The sequence below is a fragment of the Chiloscyllium punctatum genome, chromosome 8 (assembly GCF_047496795.1).
Source record: "Chiloscyllium punctatum isolate Juve2018m chromosome 8, sChiPun1.3, whole genome shotgun sequence".
NCBI lineage: Eukaryota > Metazoa > Chordata > Chondrichthyes > Orectolobiformes > Hemiscylliidae > Chiloscyllium > Chiloscyllium punctatum.
This window is the reverse complement of record NC_092746.1, coordinates 64801727-64822150: the sequence shown is the minus strand read 5'-3', so window position 1 is coordinate 64822150 and position 20424 is coordinate 64801727. Positions and strand designations below refer to the sequence as shown.

Sequence of the window (20424 nt, the reverse complement as noted above, 5' to 3'; positions counted from 1 at the left end):
GAGGACAAAGGTGTCAGAAAGCTGATGAGGTTTGGATGGGAGCAAGTGATGATGTCTGGATGGAGCCATGGTACTGAAAAAACAATGAGCCACATCCCAGTGAAACATTTGTGACTTAAAGAATGTCGGGATTTTCAATTTGGTCTGAACGAGATGTCTATTCATGAGTTTAATCGAACAAGACTGAATGTTGGCTAGCGTGGTGCCATTATTTAAGAAAGGTTGGTAAGGAAACACCAGGGTTCTACAGACCGATGAGCCTGATGTGAGTGGTGGATAGGTTGTTGGAGGGAATTCGGAGGAACAGAATTTACATGTATTTGGAAAGGCAAGGACTGATTAAGGATAGTCAACATGACTTTGTGCGTGGGAAATCATGCCTCATTAGCTTGATGGAATTTTTAAAGTGACAAAGAGGATTGATGAAGACAGAGCGGTGGACATAGTCTATATGGACTTCAGTAAAGCTTTCAACAAGATTTCGCATGACAGACTGGTTAACAAGATTAGATCACATGGAATACAGGGAGAACAAGCCATCTAGATACATAACTGGCTCAAAGGTAGGTGACAGAGAGTGACATATGGATAGAGGGAAGAGTCAAGGTCTTTTCCCCAGGGTAGAGGCATCCAAAACAAGACGGCATAGGTTTAAAGTGAGAGAGGAAAGAATTAAAAGCAACCAATGTTTTCATGCAGAGGGTGGTGCTTGTACAGAAGGTGCTGCCAGAAGTGGAGGAGGCTGGTACAATTACAACATTTAAAAGGCATCTGCCTGGATATATGGATAGGAAGGGCTTAGAGGGATATGGGCCGAATGCTGATAAATGGGATTGGATTTTATTTAGGACATCTGTTCAGCATGGACAAGTTGAACTGAAGGGTTTGTTTCCATGCTATACATCTCTACGACTCTAAACTGTTCTCAGAACTTCAGAGCTAAGGAACTCTTTATTTGCCTCAATCTTTTTCTTCATTTAAAATATTTCAAGCTTTAAAATTCAAACTTGGCACTAATTAATTGATCTTTGATGATCTTATCCTCTCTCTTTTTTCCATTTTGGTGGCATTTTCAACTTAGATTTTTCTTGATGCTTGGTCTCAGTTTCACAATAACTGAACTGAAGAGATAATCAGAGTGCGCCTAAACATCAATTTGAGGTCATGATATATGTAATATAAGCTGCTTAGCTATATATTATCCATTCAATGTTGTAAAACTCTCGATCACATTCTTTGCTAATCTTCTTTACTCCCTGTATCTCAAGCAGCTTAAGTCCCAATGTCATCCATATTGCCCTCAGTTTTACCTTAAACAAAGCATCACCACTAAATCTTTAACAGAAAATAAGAGCAGAAAACATGATTGTAAGCTTTGCTACCGATTGACGCTTCATCGCCCTCCCATTAAATGGAATTAGTCGTGGAACATTTCTTAAAGGCTTTGGCAGCAATCTTTATTTCTTTGTGCTTTGTGTACTTGCTGCTCATTGACAAAGTGAAAAATATAAGGCAGAAATGTATTAGACTGCAACTGTCTTGTCACAATTTAAGACTAAGCTCTAATGTGAAAATCTATTTTGTGTTAAGCTATTGGCATTTTGAATCCTGGTAACCAATTGAAGCATTGGATTTTGAAAAATGATTCAAAAAGCCACAAATACTGTGTGACCTTGCTGAAAAGATTGCTAGCTTGATGAGGCAAGGTGTCTTTCAGATGGTAAAACCCTGATAAAAGTTTTAATTCCACAGCTATCTTGGAGCAGGGATCTTGTAGACTTTTAAGAAATAATTGAGTGCTAATATTTGGGCCTTAATTGCATTTTTAGCAGATGAAAGCCCTCCACAGAAAGGCAATATATGATTGTTATATATCACCTGCACACTCTTTCAAGAGAAATGTCGTAGTTAGTCCTCACATGAATGGTCTGATTTTTAAACATGGAATTGTGAATCCTTTCATAGTAGTTGGAAAGGTGATACTTACATTTCTGACAGTTCTCTAAACCTGGACCCCAGCAGGCTCCATCTTGACAATCTGGGTGACATTTTGAACCTGTAAACATTTTAAAAAAACACCTGCACTTAAACAAAGCAAAAGAATCCAAATAAATCAATATTAGAATAATCAAATATAAAATTGGTGGTTAAAACAGTAATTGTCTTCCTCCCAAAATGCTGAATCAAAATAAAATGTGGACCATATTTAAAGACAAAGGTAAAATAGCAGACTTAAATATTTTCTGGATGTGCTCAGGAAGAAAGGACACAATATATTTAATATTCTAAAGAATTCTGATCTTCAAGGGTAGTTTCCCACACTGAATTTCTGCTAAAAAAAATTTATGAAATCATTCAAAGTTAAGACAATTTAGATTTTAATATTCTGGAATATATATTGAAATATGCAAAATGGTACATCACATTCAAATTTTAACATCCTGGGTCTTGCAGCAATAATATTCAATGTCTGCAGATTTGCAGCTAACAGTTTCTCATACGAGATTGACTTCATTACTGAGTAGGAGCCAGGCACCTGGGCCTGAACTTGGCTGCTAGAATGGCAATCCTGACATTAACATAAATTCTGGAACAGGAACCCAGAAGAGCAACTGCAGAACATTGGACAAGGCAATCAATTAAGGAGCTGCCAATTAGAAATTGCTACTGGATTCCAGTATTGGGAAGGCTAAGGGTGCACATCTAGAAAGCAAATTAAATCTATTATTTTTCCTTCATCAATTGTTCAAACACTTGTTACTTGTTCCCTACATACTCTTACTAATACTGACAAAACGTTTTCTTATTCTGCTCAACAGCCATCCTAATGGATTTCATTGTCACAGCATTTCCTTTAGCCAGTTAAAGAATTAAGGCATCCTTACCAGGGAAACAGAGGTTGAAGGACTCGGGGAGGAAGGGTTACCAGGGAGGTGGTAATGAGCCACTTTGGAGGGAGGTACGAAGCCTTATAGAAGTGTTTAGTGCCAATCAGGAAGGACCTAGGGATAGTTAACTAAGGGATCCAGAAGGCCAATGGAATGGCTCCTGATTCAGCGGACCCTGATACAATGTAATGGTTCTGAAAGGGTTGTGATGCTTCAAGACTACATTAAGCATGATCCAATTGATGACATACTAAGACATGGGATCAAGCAAGGCAGAAAATCTTCAAAAGAAAACACTGCTTTTCTAGATTTCCTCATTTTGTTGTAACAATTTTTGGTTAGGAGACTGTTACATAGCAAGAGTGGAGAGGTAAAAATATATTTGTGACTGGATTATGACTTCATCTTAAATTGGCAGGAGAAACCTCTTGCAGAGCCATCACCCTGTCAGACATTTGTACACAAACCTCAGAAATCTGGAGGATAGATATTTGTATAAATTTATATATAACTATACATAGAAAGGAAACTCCCATAAAGAGAACAAATAATAATCTATTTAGACCCTTGCAGACTTTTCAGAAATAGTTGAGCATGAATATTTGGGCCTTAGTTGCATTTTAGCGGATGAAAGCACTCCACAAAAAGGCGATTTATGATTGTCATATCATCTGAACACACCCTTTCAAGAGAAATGTGATAGGTGGTCATCACATGAATGGTCTGATTTTTAAACATGTAATTGTGAATCCAACCGGTATTTTTAAAAAAAAAATGCTTGATTCTGTTTACACCGTTGGTTTATTCACTTGGAAAATTTTATGGACTATTCAATGGCTTCTAACTATTATTACAAACATAGTGTACAAGCCCTGTATTGTGGAAGGTGCAGAGAGGATGTTAAGGGTAAAAGGGTGAAGGTAGGGTTTAAAGTTGATGAGAAAGGTCAACAGATTCTGAGGCCTGCCTGATATAGCACAATGCTCAGTATTGATTCCATGAGAAGAGATGGGCTGATATTTTGGGGAATGGTCCTAAGCCTTTTAACCTGCCCAATCCAGAGTCATCCAGCTTCTACCCTATATTGGGCTCAAATATGGTCAAGGGTATTGAAAAATTAAAGTTTTTGCCATTTCCATTTTTAGTAATTGTCATTAATTAATAATGATAACAATTACCATTATTAATTCATCCTCCAAGGCTAAAAAGAAATTAGCTACTCTCTTTTTATCTTCTAGTAGAAACTTTTATTATCTGACTTTATATTTCTTGCATGTTGGCTTCATCTATTTTTGCCTTTCATCTTATCCTTTTACAGATTCCTAAAATGTCTCCAGTCTTCTGGCCTTCCACTAATCCACATTTAATTTCAATTTGATACAATTTTCAACATTCGTAGTTAACCACGGAGGATTCATCCTTCTTACAGAAAGTTTGTCTTGATATTTTTGGACATGTTTTCATTTGAATTTAAGACACTAGTTTCGGATCCATTTTTTTCACCCTCAAACTGAATATGAAGTCTCATCATGCTATGATCACTCCTGCTGAGAGGATTCTTGACTATGAGGTCCTTAATCATATCTCAATACACATAAAATAGCCTGTTCTCTGGTTGGTTCCACAAAATATTGCTGCAAGAAACTGTCTTCAATACATTTTATAGAATCACCCTCAAGGTTACCTCTGCCAATTTCATTTGGCCAATCTACCTGAAAATTAAAGTCACCCACAATTATTGTAATTTTTTTCTCAGAAAGTCTCCTGATTTCGTGATTTATACTCTGCCCTAGAGCGCAACTATGTGCAGGACCCTGTAGATCTTTCCTTGCTATTTCATATGTCTAGCCTGTTACTACATCTTAGTCTTCCAAAGCAAGATCATTTCTCACAACTGAAAGTTACCGAAGCAATGAATGGGCTGTTTCTCATCTACTTCAATCTGATTCTTAATTTGGGAAAAGTACATAAAAGTCAACTTGTTGCTTACAATTTTTTGCAGTGAAGTTAATTGCCATTTCAGACACCATGCTTTTGTCCAAAATGTCATCCCATTGAATGGATTGCACGTAACAAAGGTATGGGTTAGAAATGATATTCACGCTACCAGATAAAATTTCTGAAAAGATAAAAATAAACAAGTCAAAACATAGCCACAAGGAAAGCAAAAATTATGCATTTCAACCCTCTTCCATTCCCTTTTTTCTGATTATTTTATCCAGCCCTTATTCTTATTTATATTAGAGATGGATTGGGTTTTTAGTCTGTAGGTATTCTGAACAAAATAGCATTTCTTGCCCACTCGCTGCTTGACCTCAAGAGTTGATGACATGCACTTTACGTTAACTCTGGCTTAGCAGTTGACAGAACCTAGGTGGTTTTGTTAGACCAATTCAAAGGATTGGTCAACTCAAAGGATGAGTCAACTATATTGGTGAGAGACAGGGAGTGCAATTTTTACTTGTAAGTAAGTGGCTGCCAGACATTAACTGGTAGAAGAATGGGCACCACAGTACATTGTTGGTAAATCTTGATTCAGATTTCTTGTAAAGACAGCAAGGTAGCTGCTTGTACAAAATAAAAGACTATTTTAGGAAATACTGGCTATGGCTCCCCTTGGACCATCTGGCTGACATTCTGTCCTGAAATGCTGCCAAGCAAGGAGGTGGTTAGTTCTCGAATTTGGCAATGTGAATTTGATCCACTATTGTGCACTTCCTCGCAGCTGATTGAAGAGGAGCACCAGTGAACAGCTTTGCTCTCTCTGTACTCTTGGGTAAATTAGCCTTATGTAGCAAGCTGCACAGACTGGGAGATGTGAAGAATTAACCTTATTTAAGACATTTAGGTATTGTTTTTGACATAGTATTTCCTGACAAAGACATGCAAGACAGCATCTTAGAATCAAAACATCTTAACCAGCAACACAGAACTGGTGCATTCCTGGTAATATTTCAAACACCAGTTAAAGGCAACAGATTACAGATGCTCTAATAGTTTACTTAAAAAAAACATATTTATTTTCTATATACCAAATTAAAAAAAAAGTCACAACAATATTGATATTTTAAAATTTGGACAAACACATCTTATCACCTGGTATATTTCAAGTCATGGCAATGTCTGAATTCTATAGAAGGCCAATTCACAGAATTATGTCAATGAACGAGCTATTGTATTTCAGAAATTAACAAGTTAATAAGTGAAAACATCACATTATTAAAATTATGAACCAAAATGTATTTGTATTTAATTAAATAGATAATCTGCAGAATATTATTTTTTTTCCACTGAATTCTCTGCTTGTCAAACATCATGCATTGACAGTGGGATGAAGATCTATTCGCAAGGCTCTGCCAATGCAGCAGAGCAGCAGTCAGCTGCTTAAGTGACTGGCTCTTGAATTTTCCTTTCCCTTTTCAGAAAGGGCCCTGACTCACAGTTAACGTCTTGAATTCATTCTGTGGATAACTATGGGTGTTAACTGGCATGTTTTTCCATGAGATAGTAAACTTTTGCGATCGCTAACATCTGGAGGTCTGGAACATGAGCACACTAACAACTGCAAATTCTTCTCCAAGTCACAAATCATTGGGACAGACTGGTGGCTCAGTAGTTAGCACTGCTGCCTCACAGCGCCAGGGACCCAGGTTTGATTCCACCCTCAGTCTGTATGGAGTTTGCACATTCTCCCCATGTCTGTGTGGATTTCCTCCAGGTACTCTGGTTTCCTCCCACAATCATAAAGATGTGCAGGTTAGCTGGATTGCCCATACTAAATTGCCTATTGTGCCCAGGCATGTGAAGAGTAGGTGGATTAGCCATGGGAAATGCAGGTGGCTCTGGGTGGGCTGTTCTTGGGCGGATCAGTGTGGACTCGATTGGTTGAATGGCCTGCTTTCATACTGTAAGGATTCTAGAAATAAAATCATTCTGACTTGGAAATATATCATCATACCTATTATTATTGGGTCAAACTCCTGAAATTCCCAATCTTGCAACAATGTGGCTGGACCTACGTTGCATTGATTCAAAAAGTTCATCATGACCTTCACAATGGTAATTTGGGATGGGTGATGCTCATAATTCAGAAATGAATAATAAAAGAATCTAAAACATTATGCTTGATTCAAGACACACTATTATCATCTTATTTTAATGAAACACATCAAACTAACCTGTAAGATTTCTCAATGGTAACTCAGTAAGTCCAAATTTCTTTTCCTGATCATTATTTGACAAAATAACAAGGGCATATTTGTCTTCATAAAGCTGGTGACCCCTGATGATCCTAAGATTCTCCAGTGGGATTGTTGAAATTTTGTTGAGGCCTATGAGGACATAACCTGAAACTTCCTGAATACTCTGTAAATGTATAGAACACACATCACATATTAAAGGCGTGGACATTATGGAACAGAAAATATTAATGTATTTCTGGCAATGCATACTTTACAAAAAGCTATGGATTATCCAAATTATAAACACTGGATATTTGTATTGCTTTACGTTTTCTGTTCCTCTCTTCTAATTTTCTTGGCTCAGCTATTAAACAGTGGGCATCAGTTTCCCTGCAGTACCTTACTCAAGTTCCAAAGATTTCTTTCGGTCCACTGAGGGAAATGCAAAATGTAATGCACTGGAAGACCACAGACAATCATGTACAGTGATAAAGTTGGAATGGAAGTTCAGCAGAAGGTCAGACGGTCCAACGATAAGTAAAGGAGATGATTGACTTTGAGAGGAAACAGAGAGGCAGAGCCACTAGGAACTTAGAGTTTAATGGTAAATGTATCAGAAAGTGAACTATCCCAAATCAGGAGATAGTGCATCCTCATGTTGGAATCAATTCATGTGCTTGATTATGATGTGATTTTTTTTAAGTACCAGTTCCCAGTTTGTGTGTTAATTATGTGGCTTAATGTGAATTACCCAGATAATGACTTAGTTTTTAGTGCTGAGGCAACTATTAATTACTAGCATATCACTGGACTTGTCAAGAAGTTAGACAATGATCATATTAGGAAACTGTATAATGTTAATTTGCCAAGAATGTCAACTCAGTCAAAGATTTGGATCTGTTTTAGGGAGTAACAGATGATTAAGTCAAAAGCAGTCATAATGCTTCTATAAATGCATTAATTGCATACACAACATATCGCAGTGATACCAGCAATTGAAATCTTGTGTATCAAACTCCATTAATTCAGCAGTGTTCAAATCTCCTGCATCAAGTTCTTGGCCACTGACGCACATAGCTGAGAGAAAATGTCTCCCATGTGCTACATATTTAATAGAAACTATAAATCACACAAGTCGTCATGAGTGATTCCAATTTCTAGATGGATTGCAAAACACAACAGATTGAGCTGTAAACATCACTCAGGAAATCATATTAGATTGTCACATGGAAAAAATAATCAAAGTTTCCATTCAAGCAGCGGCACCATTAAAATCTGATCATAAGCAAGAATAAGGAGAAGGCAAAACAGACCACAGGCAGAATGTGATAATGCTTAAGGGTGGAAATGTATGGTCTCCAGTGGTGTTTGAAGTTGGGGAGGGGAGTTTATAAAATGCACCACTTGTCCTTTCCCCACTGTTGCCCCTCACCTCCCTCAGAAGCTGGAAGCATTGCTCATCTTTATAAGTTAAAGGTGGATAGGTTCTTGCTGGGCAAGGAGAATCAAGGGTTCCAACAGATAATTGCGAATGTGGGATTTGAAACACAAACAGGTCAGTGGGGATTTTACTGAATTGTGATGCAGGCTTAAAGGTGTGAATGGTCTATTTCTGCCCTATTCTGTGTGTTTTTAAAAATTCATTCATGGGACGAGGGCATTTCTGGCTAGGCCAGCATTTCTTACCCATCCCTAATTGCCCAGAGGGCAGTTAAGAGTAAACCATGTATGTAAAGACATGGGAAAGAGATGTGAGTGAGTACCATTTACTTATTTAGAGATAGATCATTCGGCACTTCAAATTGGCCCATGAAGATTTACAGAACAGACCAAATTTTGCAGAAAGGGTCCAAACATGGAGTGAGGATAACTAATTAAAATATTTTACCTCCAATTTGCGGTTTGGCCAATTAATGGAAAAATGCATTGACTATAAATAACTGCAAAGCCAAGCGGAGTGACTGAACAGAGAATAAATAACCAGAATAGTTCTATGCTCCAGAATGCAATGAAGGAGTAAGATCCTGGAGTATGTCATATTTCAGATTTCAGCCAATTTTCCAAGATAGTATTTTTAAAATATACAATATACTCAAATTCTAAGTTAACATAGATATTAAATCTACTGTACTCAGTTACCAGGAAATGTGTATTAGAATTAGACAAGAAAAGTGTCAGTATAAGATTAAAGAAGTTCATATAAACATTCAAACCAGAGGACACAGCTTAAAAATACGGGGTAGACCATTTAGGACAGAGATGAGGAGAAACTTCTTCACCCAGAGAGTGGTGGCTGTGTGGAATGCTCTGCCCCAGAGGGCAGTGGAGGCCCAGTCTCTGGGTTCATTTAAGAAAGAGTTGGATAGAGCTCTCAAGGATAGTGGAATCAAGGGTTATGGAGATAAGGCAGGAACAGGATACTGATTAAGGATGATCAGCCACGATCATATTGAATGGTGGTGCAGGCTCGAAGGGCAGAATGGCCTACTCCTGCACCTATTGTCTATTCCACACCTATTACAATCCATAGGAGCTTACAAGAAAGTCAAACCTAAACAATAATAGTCAATGCTCCTGTTATAAGATCGCTTTTAACCCACACACAAGTACAGTATGGGGTTATTATTAATTTGTACATTGCAGTGCATGCTTGTTACAGAATTTAGTTGAATAGAGATTATATTTGCTTTAAAGAATATGCTATACATTTATTATTGCTTCTTGTTAAAGCAGTCTGATAAATTATGTTGTCCTCATCTATTTTAGTGTACCTTTTGGAAGGCTGTAGAAGCACATGTGATGGCAGGTGCAAGCTTTCTGTACCCAGTTCAAATAACACAATTTAATTATTACAGGAAGCAGGTCAGGCAGTAGTATGAATAGATATGAAGCACACAAAATGAAACCTGAGGATAAAGCAAGAGGCGCAGGGATGACTGGTGATAGGGATAAGTGAAATTGAACTGTGGCATTATATTTAATGTGAGGAGGTAGGACACATATTAATGTACTGTTTTTCACAGCTACAGATTACTTCAAAACACTTTATAGTTAAAGTAGTTGTTTTTGAAGTTCAATGCCCATTAAAATTTGCACACAACAATGTGATTAGGGGTTGAGCAATAAATATTCTGCAGTGCATTAGAAAAACTCTCCCTTTCTTTGTCGAATCGTGCTTAAGCATCCTTTATGTCAATTTTACAAGACAGAAGAGGTTTCGGTTTAAGGGCTCATTCCAAAAGCTGACATCTCCAGCACCAAACTGGTCCCTCAGCAGAAATACTTGGACAGATTACATCTGCTCATTTTAAGTGGATCTTTAACCCATAACATTCTGACTAAGATGTGACTGTCCAACCACTAAATCAATGTGACTTATAGAGATGCTGTAAAGAGGCAATAATAAGTCACAAGAAAGTACTGTGCACATGAGACAAGTGTACATAGTTTCCAATGCTAACAAATTACACTGAGTTAACATACTGCTCAATAATTTCACTTCGCTGTTCCTATAAATATTGGCTATATTATGATAGCAATTGCTTGGCTTGGTGACTCAGAGCATAGCAGTGAACAGATATCCTCTTAATTAAAACGTATTTAAAAATAACATCTGCTCAAGGTCTGATTAATTCTGCAGACATTCTGAACAGTTTACATTAACAAACAGGTGGCTGTCATTGGGTTCCTCCACTGTATTCAGTATAGCAAACTGTCTGGAATTACATAAATAGGGTCTGAAAACGCACTCCATTACATAAAAGAGTTCTTTAAAAGAAGTTGCAGAATTTAAGTTTGACTTGTTTTCCTTTCCTTTCTGCCTCCCACCCTCGCCCCATCAAATGACGAAAGTTCTTTGCTTTGCATTCTGCATTAGAAAATCATGGATTCTGCTACAAATGTTTCACATAATTTTGGCCAATACTTTAATGCAGTCCTGAGGTAGTGGTACATTTTTTGAAAGTGCTAGCTTTCAGATGAGAGAATATTCCATTTGTCCTCACTAACAGGAATGGGACAATACAAAACAGAAAGCAGAAAATTTCTCCCATGTTTCTGACAATTACTTATTGCCAGTGAACAACAGAATAGATCTGATCTTTAATCTCATTGCTACTTGTTCAAATTGGTTGCTGCATTTCCCTTTAGTAGTAAGCCTCAAATGTACTTTGTCGTGATATTATTATATTGTATATTATTTATTATATTATTACTGCTGAGTTTACATTAGGCAGAAAAAAACATCAGGGGCACTTGATTCCACAGCAGAAAGTTCAAGGTTTCAGATCAAGGAAACCAGTCACTCAAGTAGAAGTGGTTTTACCCTGTGAAGTATACCAGCTCTGAGAGTGTCATGAAGTTTACAAGTCATCGAAACTGCAGAAAGGTTCAAGCCAATAAAGTTGAATAAAAACTTCATGTCAGCAGATTACGAATGGAATCAAAAAAGTTCCTCAGCAATCCAAGGAAAGTAATTTGAAAGAATCAGTTCAGTTTAAAAACTTTAAGTAGAAGTGATAATTCTCTAGATTTGAATATCTGTGAAAGCAGAGTGATGGAAAACAGGTTGAAATTTTGTTTCAATGCTAGATCCTCATGCAATAATAAAGATTGGAAAGGCCAAAAAGTGACTTCAACAGGACTATTGACCAGGAGACAATTGGGAGGTTGTGGATGGTGGGGATGTGGAGAAAATAAACAAGAAACTAAGCAAGAGAAAGAGAGAGACAAAAAAGAGAGAGGTGGAAATCTGTATGTGTCATGGAACAGGCAAGCTCCATGGGACAACAACTCATGCATATTGCACCACTACTGCTGCAGAATGACATGACTGCTTTCATACTTGGATATGAAAAAAAACCAAATATGACACATTACCTTAAGGAACGAAACATCATGGTGTGGCTGTACAAAGGTTATCTCGAGGTTGCCCATCACTACTTCACAACCACTGTAGGTTCTGCGAAGACTGTTGTAATGGTTATCTTCAGTTGCCAATAAATTTAGTTTGTTTTCAATTCCCGAACAAACTGCAATAACAAAAAAAAGAAACGAAAAGCTGAACAAATTAATACAACAATTAATAAACTAAAACATTTTTTCCCAATCCAACCCTTTCAACTCAAACGAATCTGGAGAAAGCAATTTACTTCAAATTGCTTGATTTTATCGAGACCAGCCCAGGTTGCTCCTCAGTACACTTAGAAATACTTGTGTGCAGCAAAGTATATGGAAAATGAAAGATGTATACATATTGATAATAGAATGTGAAATTACTGAATTATGTTAGTGAACTGCTAATGACAATCAAATATATAGACTTAACATCACCATCCTACTTTCATTGAATGGAAATTGATACTCAAAATTGAAAATAAAACTAGATCCTGTTGCTAAAATACTCGACATCTGAGCATTCCAATTATAAAAGTATTGGATTTAAAGTAATGCACACAATTGTTTAAACAATACAAATCTTTGCAGCAAAAATTAGTAGAATTCAAGAAAATTAGATACATTAGGTCAGTGGTATCATAAATATTTATTTCTGTACAAAACAAGATTTCTTTGGCATCCTTTTCCATTTAAAAAGTCAAACTGACATAGTATTACACTATTCGGACATTTGCAATGATGTAGCACTGCAAACAAGTGGCATTGGTGCCAGTGATTGTGCTTCGAGAGATACTGAACTGCAAGGCGAATGTGAGACTGACGCTGTAACAATCTGGACCATATAACAGAGTTTTACTCCACTTGTGGTCTGTGTAGGCCTTCATACCCAATTATCACACCAGGTTTAAACAACACCAATGACAACTTATAGATTAGATTACTTACAGTGTGGAAACAGGCCCTTCGGCCCAACAAGTCCACACTTATACTTAGATTAGCATCCTTAACACATTCCAAGGTGCTTCACAGGAGCATTACAAGGTGAAGTATGACATTGGGGAACATAATGTTCCATGAAATCAGGAAAGATCAGTTTAAGATTTTAAGGAATGTCTTAATAGCGGATACCGAGGCAAAGAGGACAAGGGATATAGGGTGGAAATTCCTGAGCCTAGGCCCAGGCAACTGAGGATTTGGCCACTAATGCTACAGGTTTGCTCTGAAGCTAAACATAACAAAGGCACATGGATCATTTAAATGTAACTGAAGCTTTCAAATCAGTAGCTGTGGTTTGAGCTCCAGCCAAGGAGAACTTAGATTGTCTGGTTCCTATGTATGTTAGGATTTGAAGTGGCTTGTTTAAGAGAATATTTTGGACATGTCTGAATGTGTGAATAGAGCTGTCTCCTAAAAGTTATAGGCTGAAATTCTTAAAGAAAAGGGAGGGGTGAATTTCCACTCTGTAAAGAACACTTGAGTGCTTTGCAAACTAGGTTCAGTACTGTACTGAATATACACATCAAGAGTGTCAGATCGAAGTGGTGCAAGAAAAACTGATTGCAGGTCAAGTCAGCCTCGTTGTGGAATCACTTTTTACCAACCTTATATTTGCAATGCATTCTAATGTTTAAAGACACTAACTTCTATGCAACACTTTTTATTTGTTCATGAGATGTGTGTTCCACTGGTTGGAGCAGCATTTATTGCTCATCCCCAATTGCCCTTGACAGAAATGGCTTGCTCAAGGCTTTTCAGAGGGCATTCAAAAGTCAACAATATTGCTGTGGATCTGGAGTCACATGTAGGTCAGACCAAGTTAGGACAGATATCCTTCCCAGTTAGTGAATCAGATGGGTATTTACAATAATCAAAATGGTCACATGGCTGCCATTAGCCCTTTTAAAAAATCCAAAATTTTATTGGAATTGAATCACACTATGGCAGGAGTTGAAATTCGAACCATGTCTCTAGAATATTATATTGGAGTTCTGGATTACTAGTCCAATGGTATTACACCATCACCTCCCCAGTTGTAAACTACTTTTCCTGGTTTAGAACAGAACTATATTCTAAGCATTAACACTGGTTGAAGTTTACTTCACATTTGTGCTCAGAGAGACTAGTAATCAAATGGCAAATAAATTATCTGCCTCAAACTTGGGGAAATTTGAGCATTAGGTGCTTAATTACAATACGGTCAAGTTTCATTGATCTTTTATGTCCATTCATCAAATACTCACTCTGCATAAATAACTGCCCACAAAACAGACCATCTCTCCCACTCTCAAATTTTGAGCAATATCCAATTGTGCTTCTTTCAGAATCTTCACAGTCACAATCAGCTTTTCAGGTGCAGCAAGAAAATAATGCCTTTCTGTTTAACATTTGATGAAGAAATGTTCTCCTCTACCTGATCCTGCTTTGTTTATAGAATATGTGAAAGTCACATTTAAAACTGAAAAGCTTTCTGGATCATAGATCTTAAACATGCTGTGCCTGATGTGAAAGACTGTTAAATGATTTGTAACTTAAAATTTAAGACTTAAGTGAAGAAATATTATATATGAATTTGTGCTCGTGGTTTCATTGTGCACTTTCCTTTCCTGTTGGGTAATGCCCATTTTAGGCTTGCATCTTATCTCAAAAGCTTGGGAGGATATTCAACACTGGCAAAAATGCAAAACTGATGGCATTTCCAGTTCTAATTTGGCTGTACTATATCCAAAGAGGAAAGCTACATACCTACACTTTTAGAACTAGGCATAATGATTGCAAGAAGAGAGAACCAATGTTAATTTAGTTTTATTACAATGGCAAGTGTTCACAATTTTAGTATTGTAAATCTTTTTAAGAAGCAAGAACTGAATAATAAGGTCTCTTTCTCTCAACGGTTCGTTTTCTCACACAGAGTCTAATTATGGAGAGGCAGTGGCCGAGTGGTATTATCATTGGACTGTTAATCCAAAAACCAGGGACCTGAATTCCAATCCTGCCATGGCAGACAGTGGAATCTGAATTCAATATAGAAAAATCTGGAATTAAGGAGTCTATTGAAGACCATGAATCCATTGCTGATTATTGGAAAAACCCATCTGGGTCATTCAAGTCTTTCAGGAAGGAAGGTGCCACCCTTACCTGTCTGGCCTACATGTGACTCCAGATCCACAGCAATGTGGTTGACTCTTAACAGCCCTCTGGGCAATTGGGGAGAGGCAATAAATGCTGCCTAACCAGCAACACGCTCGTCCTGTGAATGCATTTTAAAAAAAAATTATATTGCAGGTTGCCTTCAATGCAGTGCATTTGGTTTTGCTGTTCAGGTGTCAATTTGAATGTCAATGTAAGTTTGAAGGGGTTTTCCAGTTGGCACACTGCTGTTAAGCAGAAGAGAAATTGGAGGAGGGTGAGAAGTTAGCCAAGGCTCCGGTTCCTGATGGCTATCTGTGAAAAGTCTGTATCTGAATCTGAGGTGAAGACAGGTTCAGATTCCGCTATGAAGCGCTGGACAGCTGAAAATTGCTGCCACAGAGTCAAAGCTGATATAAATTGCCCCTGTTTGAGGTACTCAAGGACTGTCAACATGCTTCTGGGACCATCCACCAGTATTAGTTAGGAACTTCAGGAAATGCTAGGGGTAAGTGAGGACTGCAGATGCTGGAGATCAGAATCAAAAGGTGTGGTGCTGGAAAAGCACAGCCAGTCAGGCAGCATCCAAGAAGCAAGAGAGTCGACGTTTTGAGCATAAGCTCTATCAGGAAACACGACAAGCTGGAGGAGACAGGAAAGGTTCTAAGGTTATTGGCTGTGTCAGTTTTAAACCTTCCAAGACTTCCTGATACAATGATCTACACCTAGAGTATTGTGAAATTTCGTACAAGGGTTACGCAAGATTCAAGCATAATTATCGGTAATACAACATCAGTCTGCCTGGCACACCTTGGGCAACATGCCAACAAAACCAGAACTGAAAGAGTTGCTGTTACTTTCTTTTCTCCAAAAGAGGTCAGTCTTCAACTCAATAAATATTGTGCAGCAATGGAAGTGCTGCACAACACACTGTACAACCTTCTTAAACAGAATTACATCTTCAAACCCCAAGTTTGTACACTGAGGAGCAAACAATGGCAGCTTGACAAGCACTTATAAGTAAAGTAAGATTGGTATCTTATGTGGCTAATATATTGCAGATAGTCCAAATTGAGTCTTATTTTGTTCATCATTATACCTATTCATCATCATTGTCTCTCAATTTTCTTGAATTTACAATGTAGCCTGAGGACTAGTTCATGAGCATTACTGTAAAGATGCAATTACACACAGAACTTTCATATACACAGAACAGGGAACAACACAGCAAAGGAACAGACCCTTTGGCCTGCCATGTTTGTGATGACCATGATACCATTCTAAACTAATCCCATCCGCCTGCACATGCTCTATAGCCCCTATTCCTCGCCCGTCATGTCTCTCTAAATGTCTCTTAAATGTTGCTATCGTATCTGCTTCTATGACCTCCTCTGGCAGTGCATTCCAGGCAATTACCACCCTTTGCATAAAAAATGTGCCTCACATATCTCCTTTAAATTTTCACCTTCTCATCTTAAACTTATGCCCCCTAGTATTTAACACATCCACCTTGGGAAAAAGACTCCGATTATCCATACCTCTCATAATTTAAACATTTCTATCAGGTCGCCTCTCAGCCTCTGTTGCTCTAGCAAAATCAATCCAAGCTTGCCTAATCTCTCCTTATAGCTAATACACTGTAATCCAGGAAACTTCCTGGTAAACCTCTTTTGCACCCTCTTCAAAGCCTTCACATCTTTCCTATAGTGTGGCAACCAAAACTGCACACAATATAAATGTGGCCTAATTAATGTTTTAGGAGAAAGTGAGGGCTAGATGCTGGAGATCAGAGCCGAAAATGTGTTACTGGAAAAGCGCAGCAGGTCAGGCAGCATCCAAGGAGGTTTTATACAGCTGTAACATGACTTGTCAACTTTTCACTGAATGCCCTGACTGATGAAGGTAAGCATGCCTTATTTCTTTTTACCACCCTATCCAATTGGGTTGCCACATTCAGAGAGCTATGGACTTGTACACCAAGATCCCCCTGCATATCAAGGCTCCGAAGCATCCTCCCATTCACTGTATACTTTCCTCTTGTATTTGACCGTTCCAAAATCCATAAACTCATACTTACCTGGATTAAATCTCCAGTCAGAAAAATACCTTTGTCTTCTATGACCATGCTAAATCTGTACGTTATCATTTCACCCATATGATCCCATATGGCTTAATCTTCTGGACTAGCCTACCGAAAAGGACATCATCAAATGATTTACTAAAGTCGACGAAGGCAACATCCACTACCCTATCCTTAATCATTTTCATCACTTTCTCAAAAATGCAATCAAATGAGACAAGACTTCTCCTAAACAAAGCTATGTTGACTATCCCTGAAAAGTCACTTTTTTTAAAAATGCAAGTAAATCCTGTCCCTAAGAATTTTCTCTAATAATCTCCCAACCACTCATGTAAGGCTCACTGACCTATTATTTCCTGAATGATTATTCCGGTTGTCTTTCTTGAACAGAGGAACAATATTGCTATTCTCCAGTCTTCTAGGACCTCACCTATGGCTGAAGAGGACATAAAGATCGACATTATGATCCCAGCAATCACCTCCCTTGCCTCCCTCAGTCTCCTGGGATGGATCCCATCAGATCCTGGGGACTTATCTACTTTATCTTTTTCAAAACACCCAATATCTTCTCCTTAATATTGACATGCCCTATTACATCAATACACCCTTCTCTAATCTTACCATCAACCACATCCTTCAACTTGGTGAATACCAATGCAAAGTACTTATTAACGACCTCACCCATTTCCTCTGGCTCCATGCATAAATTCATTCCTTTGTTCTTGAATGGATCTACCCTTTCTCTCACTACTCTCCTTAATCCTACTTGCCATGACAGTTCATGGAATCTTTTGGGCCTCCTAATTCCTTTATAAAGTTCTGTCCTGCTTCCTTTATATTCTTCAAGGGTCTGTTTCCTTTTCCTTTTTGACTAAACTTTCAATATCACTTGTTCAAGATTCCCAGAGGACTGGAATTGGCTAATATAACACCCTGTTTAAGGAGGGAGGGAGGGAGGCAGAAGACAGGAAACTACATGCCACTTAGTCATGACCACCTTGGTCATTGGGAAGACTTCAGATTCCATTATTAAGAATGAGATTGCAGAGTATTTGGAAGTGCTTTTCAACAGGGCTGAGTCAATGCAGCTTCATTGGAGAGGTTATGCCTGACAAATCTGTTAGAAGTCTTTGAGGAGATAATGAGTAAGTTAGAGAAAGGAGAGCCCAGTAGATATAATCTATTTGGATTTGTGTAAGGCCTTTGACAAGGTGCTGCACAGGAAGTTGCTATAAGAAGAGAGCCCATTAGGGACAAAGCACTGGTGTCGAGGACTGGCAGCGTGGCAGAAATTGGGGATAAAGGGGTCAAAGGAACTAAGAGCATTATTGCTAAGTTTGCAGATGACACAAAGGTATACGGATTGCCTGGTAGTGTTGAGGAAGCAGGGTGGCTGCAGAATGACTTGGACAGGCTACAGGAATGGACAAAGAGGTGGCAAATGGAATACAAGGTGGGAAACTGTAAGGTTATGAGCTTTGGTCAGAAGAATAGAGGGTAGACTATTTTCAGAAGTCAATTTTTCCTTGTTGGAAATAAAGCAGAGTATGAGCCGAGAGCTTAAAACAGTCCCTATCAGGAATTGAGATCAAAAACGTTCAATGCATTGACCATACATCCTTTAACTAGCAGATCCATTTTCATTATATTTTTAAAAGGATTGATTCTTGGAGTTTCACAGTGAACCAAGCATCACCATTGCTCAAAGAAATTTCCGATGGGATATATAGAATAACCAGTTTCAAATGTCACAAATTGTAACACTTTTACCACTTGAAAAGAGAATGTCAGGGTCAGGTACAATCAATTATCTCATCGCCATGCCTACAAGTGTTCATGTACTGAGTAATGACAGCTGTAAGCTGTCAACTAGTAATTACATTTGAAACAGTTTTTATTATTTACAACAAATGAATTGCTTTTGAAAATATGTAATACGTGTGCAAGTGTTGTAGGTAAATAAATATTAATTAGGAAAGGCAGACAAGAGCAAGTCAAAGAACGAGGTAACTCTGAAGAATTAAACTGCATTTATTTCAGTGCAAGGAGTCCTACAGGTAAGGCTGATGAACTCAGAGCATTTATAGGAACATAGGACTGGGATGTCATAGCTATTACAGAAACGTGGCTGAGGGAAGGACTGGAGTGGCAGCTCAACGTTCTGGGTTTTGGATTCTATAGGAAGAATACAAAGGGAGGCATGAGAGAAGGGGGATTAAGGAAAACATTACTACTGTAATTTGAGTGGATATTTCTGAGGGATTACCCAGTGAAACTATATGGGTAGAAATTAGAAATAAGAAAGGGATTTCATTACAGGCACCTCCAGTAGTCAGAGAGAAACTGAGGAGCAAATATGTCGAGAGATCTCCGATTTATGTAAGAAAAATATAGTTGTAAAATTAGGGGATTTCAATTTTCCAGAGAGCATTTTGATCTATTTTACACTAAAGTGTTACCTGTTTGAGTTTGGTAAAAATGGGAAAAATTTTATCTCTGAGTATTGTACAAATAATTCATTCAGCATTAAACTATATTGGTTAAAGTGCATTTCGTTCCACTTGAAAATCCTTTAGCTTATTTTAATATTCACAACTCAATTCCTCAAGCAAAACCCCTTTATTATTAACATGCACCTTAGTGGAGCAATATGCAAGTTACCAACAGGTACCATCATCCCAAAATTATCACATTTGGATCCAGTTTCCATGTGGACAGACTCCAAAAGCAGTGTCCTGTTATTCAAAACATATGAGGGATTTCCCAATATATGTAAATGGATTTTGGACATTTGATGTTAAGGTGGCTTAATAACTCAGTTAGCCTCTTATTGGATTGAACTGGTGAGAAGTGGCAGGAAACATGAAGCAGTCAATGCCTGTGTGTAGAGTGTCCCAGATACCATTGTATTTTTTGCCATAAATAGGAATTCATGTACAAGCTGAGCTATCCATGCCAATGCAGCACGTCACATCAAGACAGGAGAAAACAAAATGAAAGACTGTGCATTGATTAGAATCAAATGATGTGCCATTCACTGTTTCAACACTTGCAAAATATATCCTCCTCTTACTTTCGTTATACAGTGAGACAACTTTCCTGGTTTATGCTGTGTTTCAAACAGCAATAAGAAGAAAGATGGATGAACATAAAAACAAAGCAAATAGGAACTGAAGTAGACCATTTGACATTTCAAGCCTGCCCCCACCCATTCAATATGCTCACAATTCAATAGCTAACCATTCAACCATCC

The 20424-nt window shown here is 37.9% G+C and overlaps 1 protein-coding gene across 2 annotated transcripts in view; it reads right to left on the bottom strand.

Moving 5' to 3' along the window:
• egfra (epidermal growth factor receptor a (erythroblastic leukemia viral (v-erb-b) oncogene homolog, avian)) overlaps window positions 1–20424 on the bottom strand; it is a 276593-nt gene that overhangs the window by 86179 nt on the left and 169990 nt on the right. For both annotated transcript variants that reach the window (XM_072575666.1, XM_072575667.1), the window contains exons 2-5: window positions 11948–12099; window positions 7067–7253; window positions 4879–5007; window positions 1988–2056 (exon numbers count right to left, since the gene is read on the bottom strand). In XM_072575666.1, coding sequence (XP_072431767.1) covers window positions 1988–2056; window positions 4879–5007; window positions 7067–7253; window positions 11948–12099 — 537 coding nt within the window. The remainder of the gene's footprint in view (window positions 1–1987; window positions 2057–4878; window positions 5008–7066; window positions 7254–11947; window positions 12100–20424) is intronic.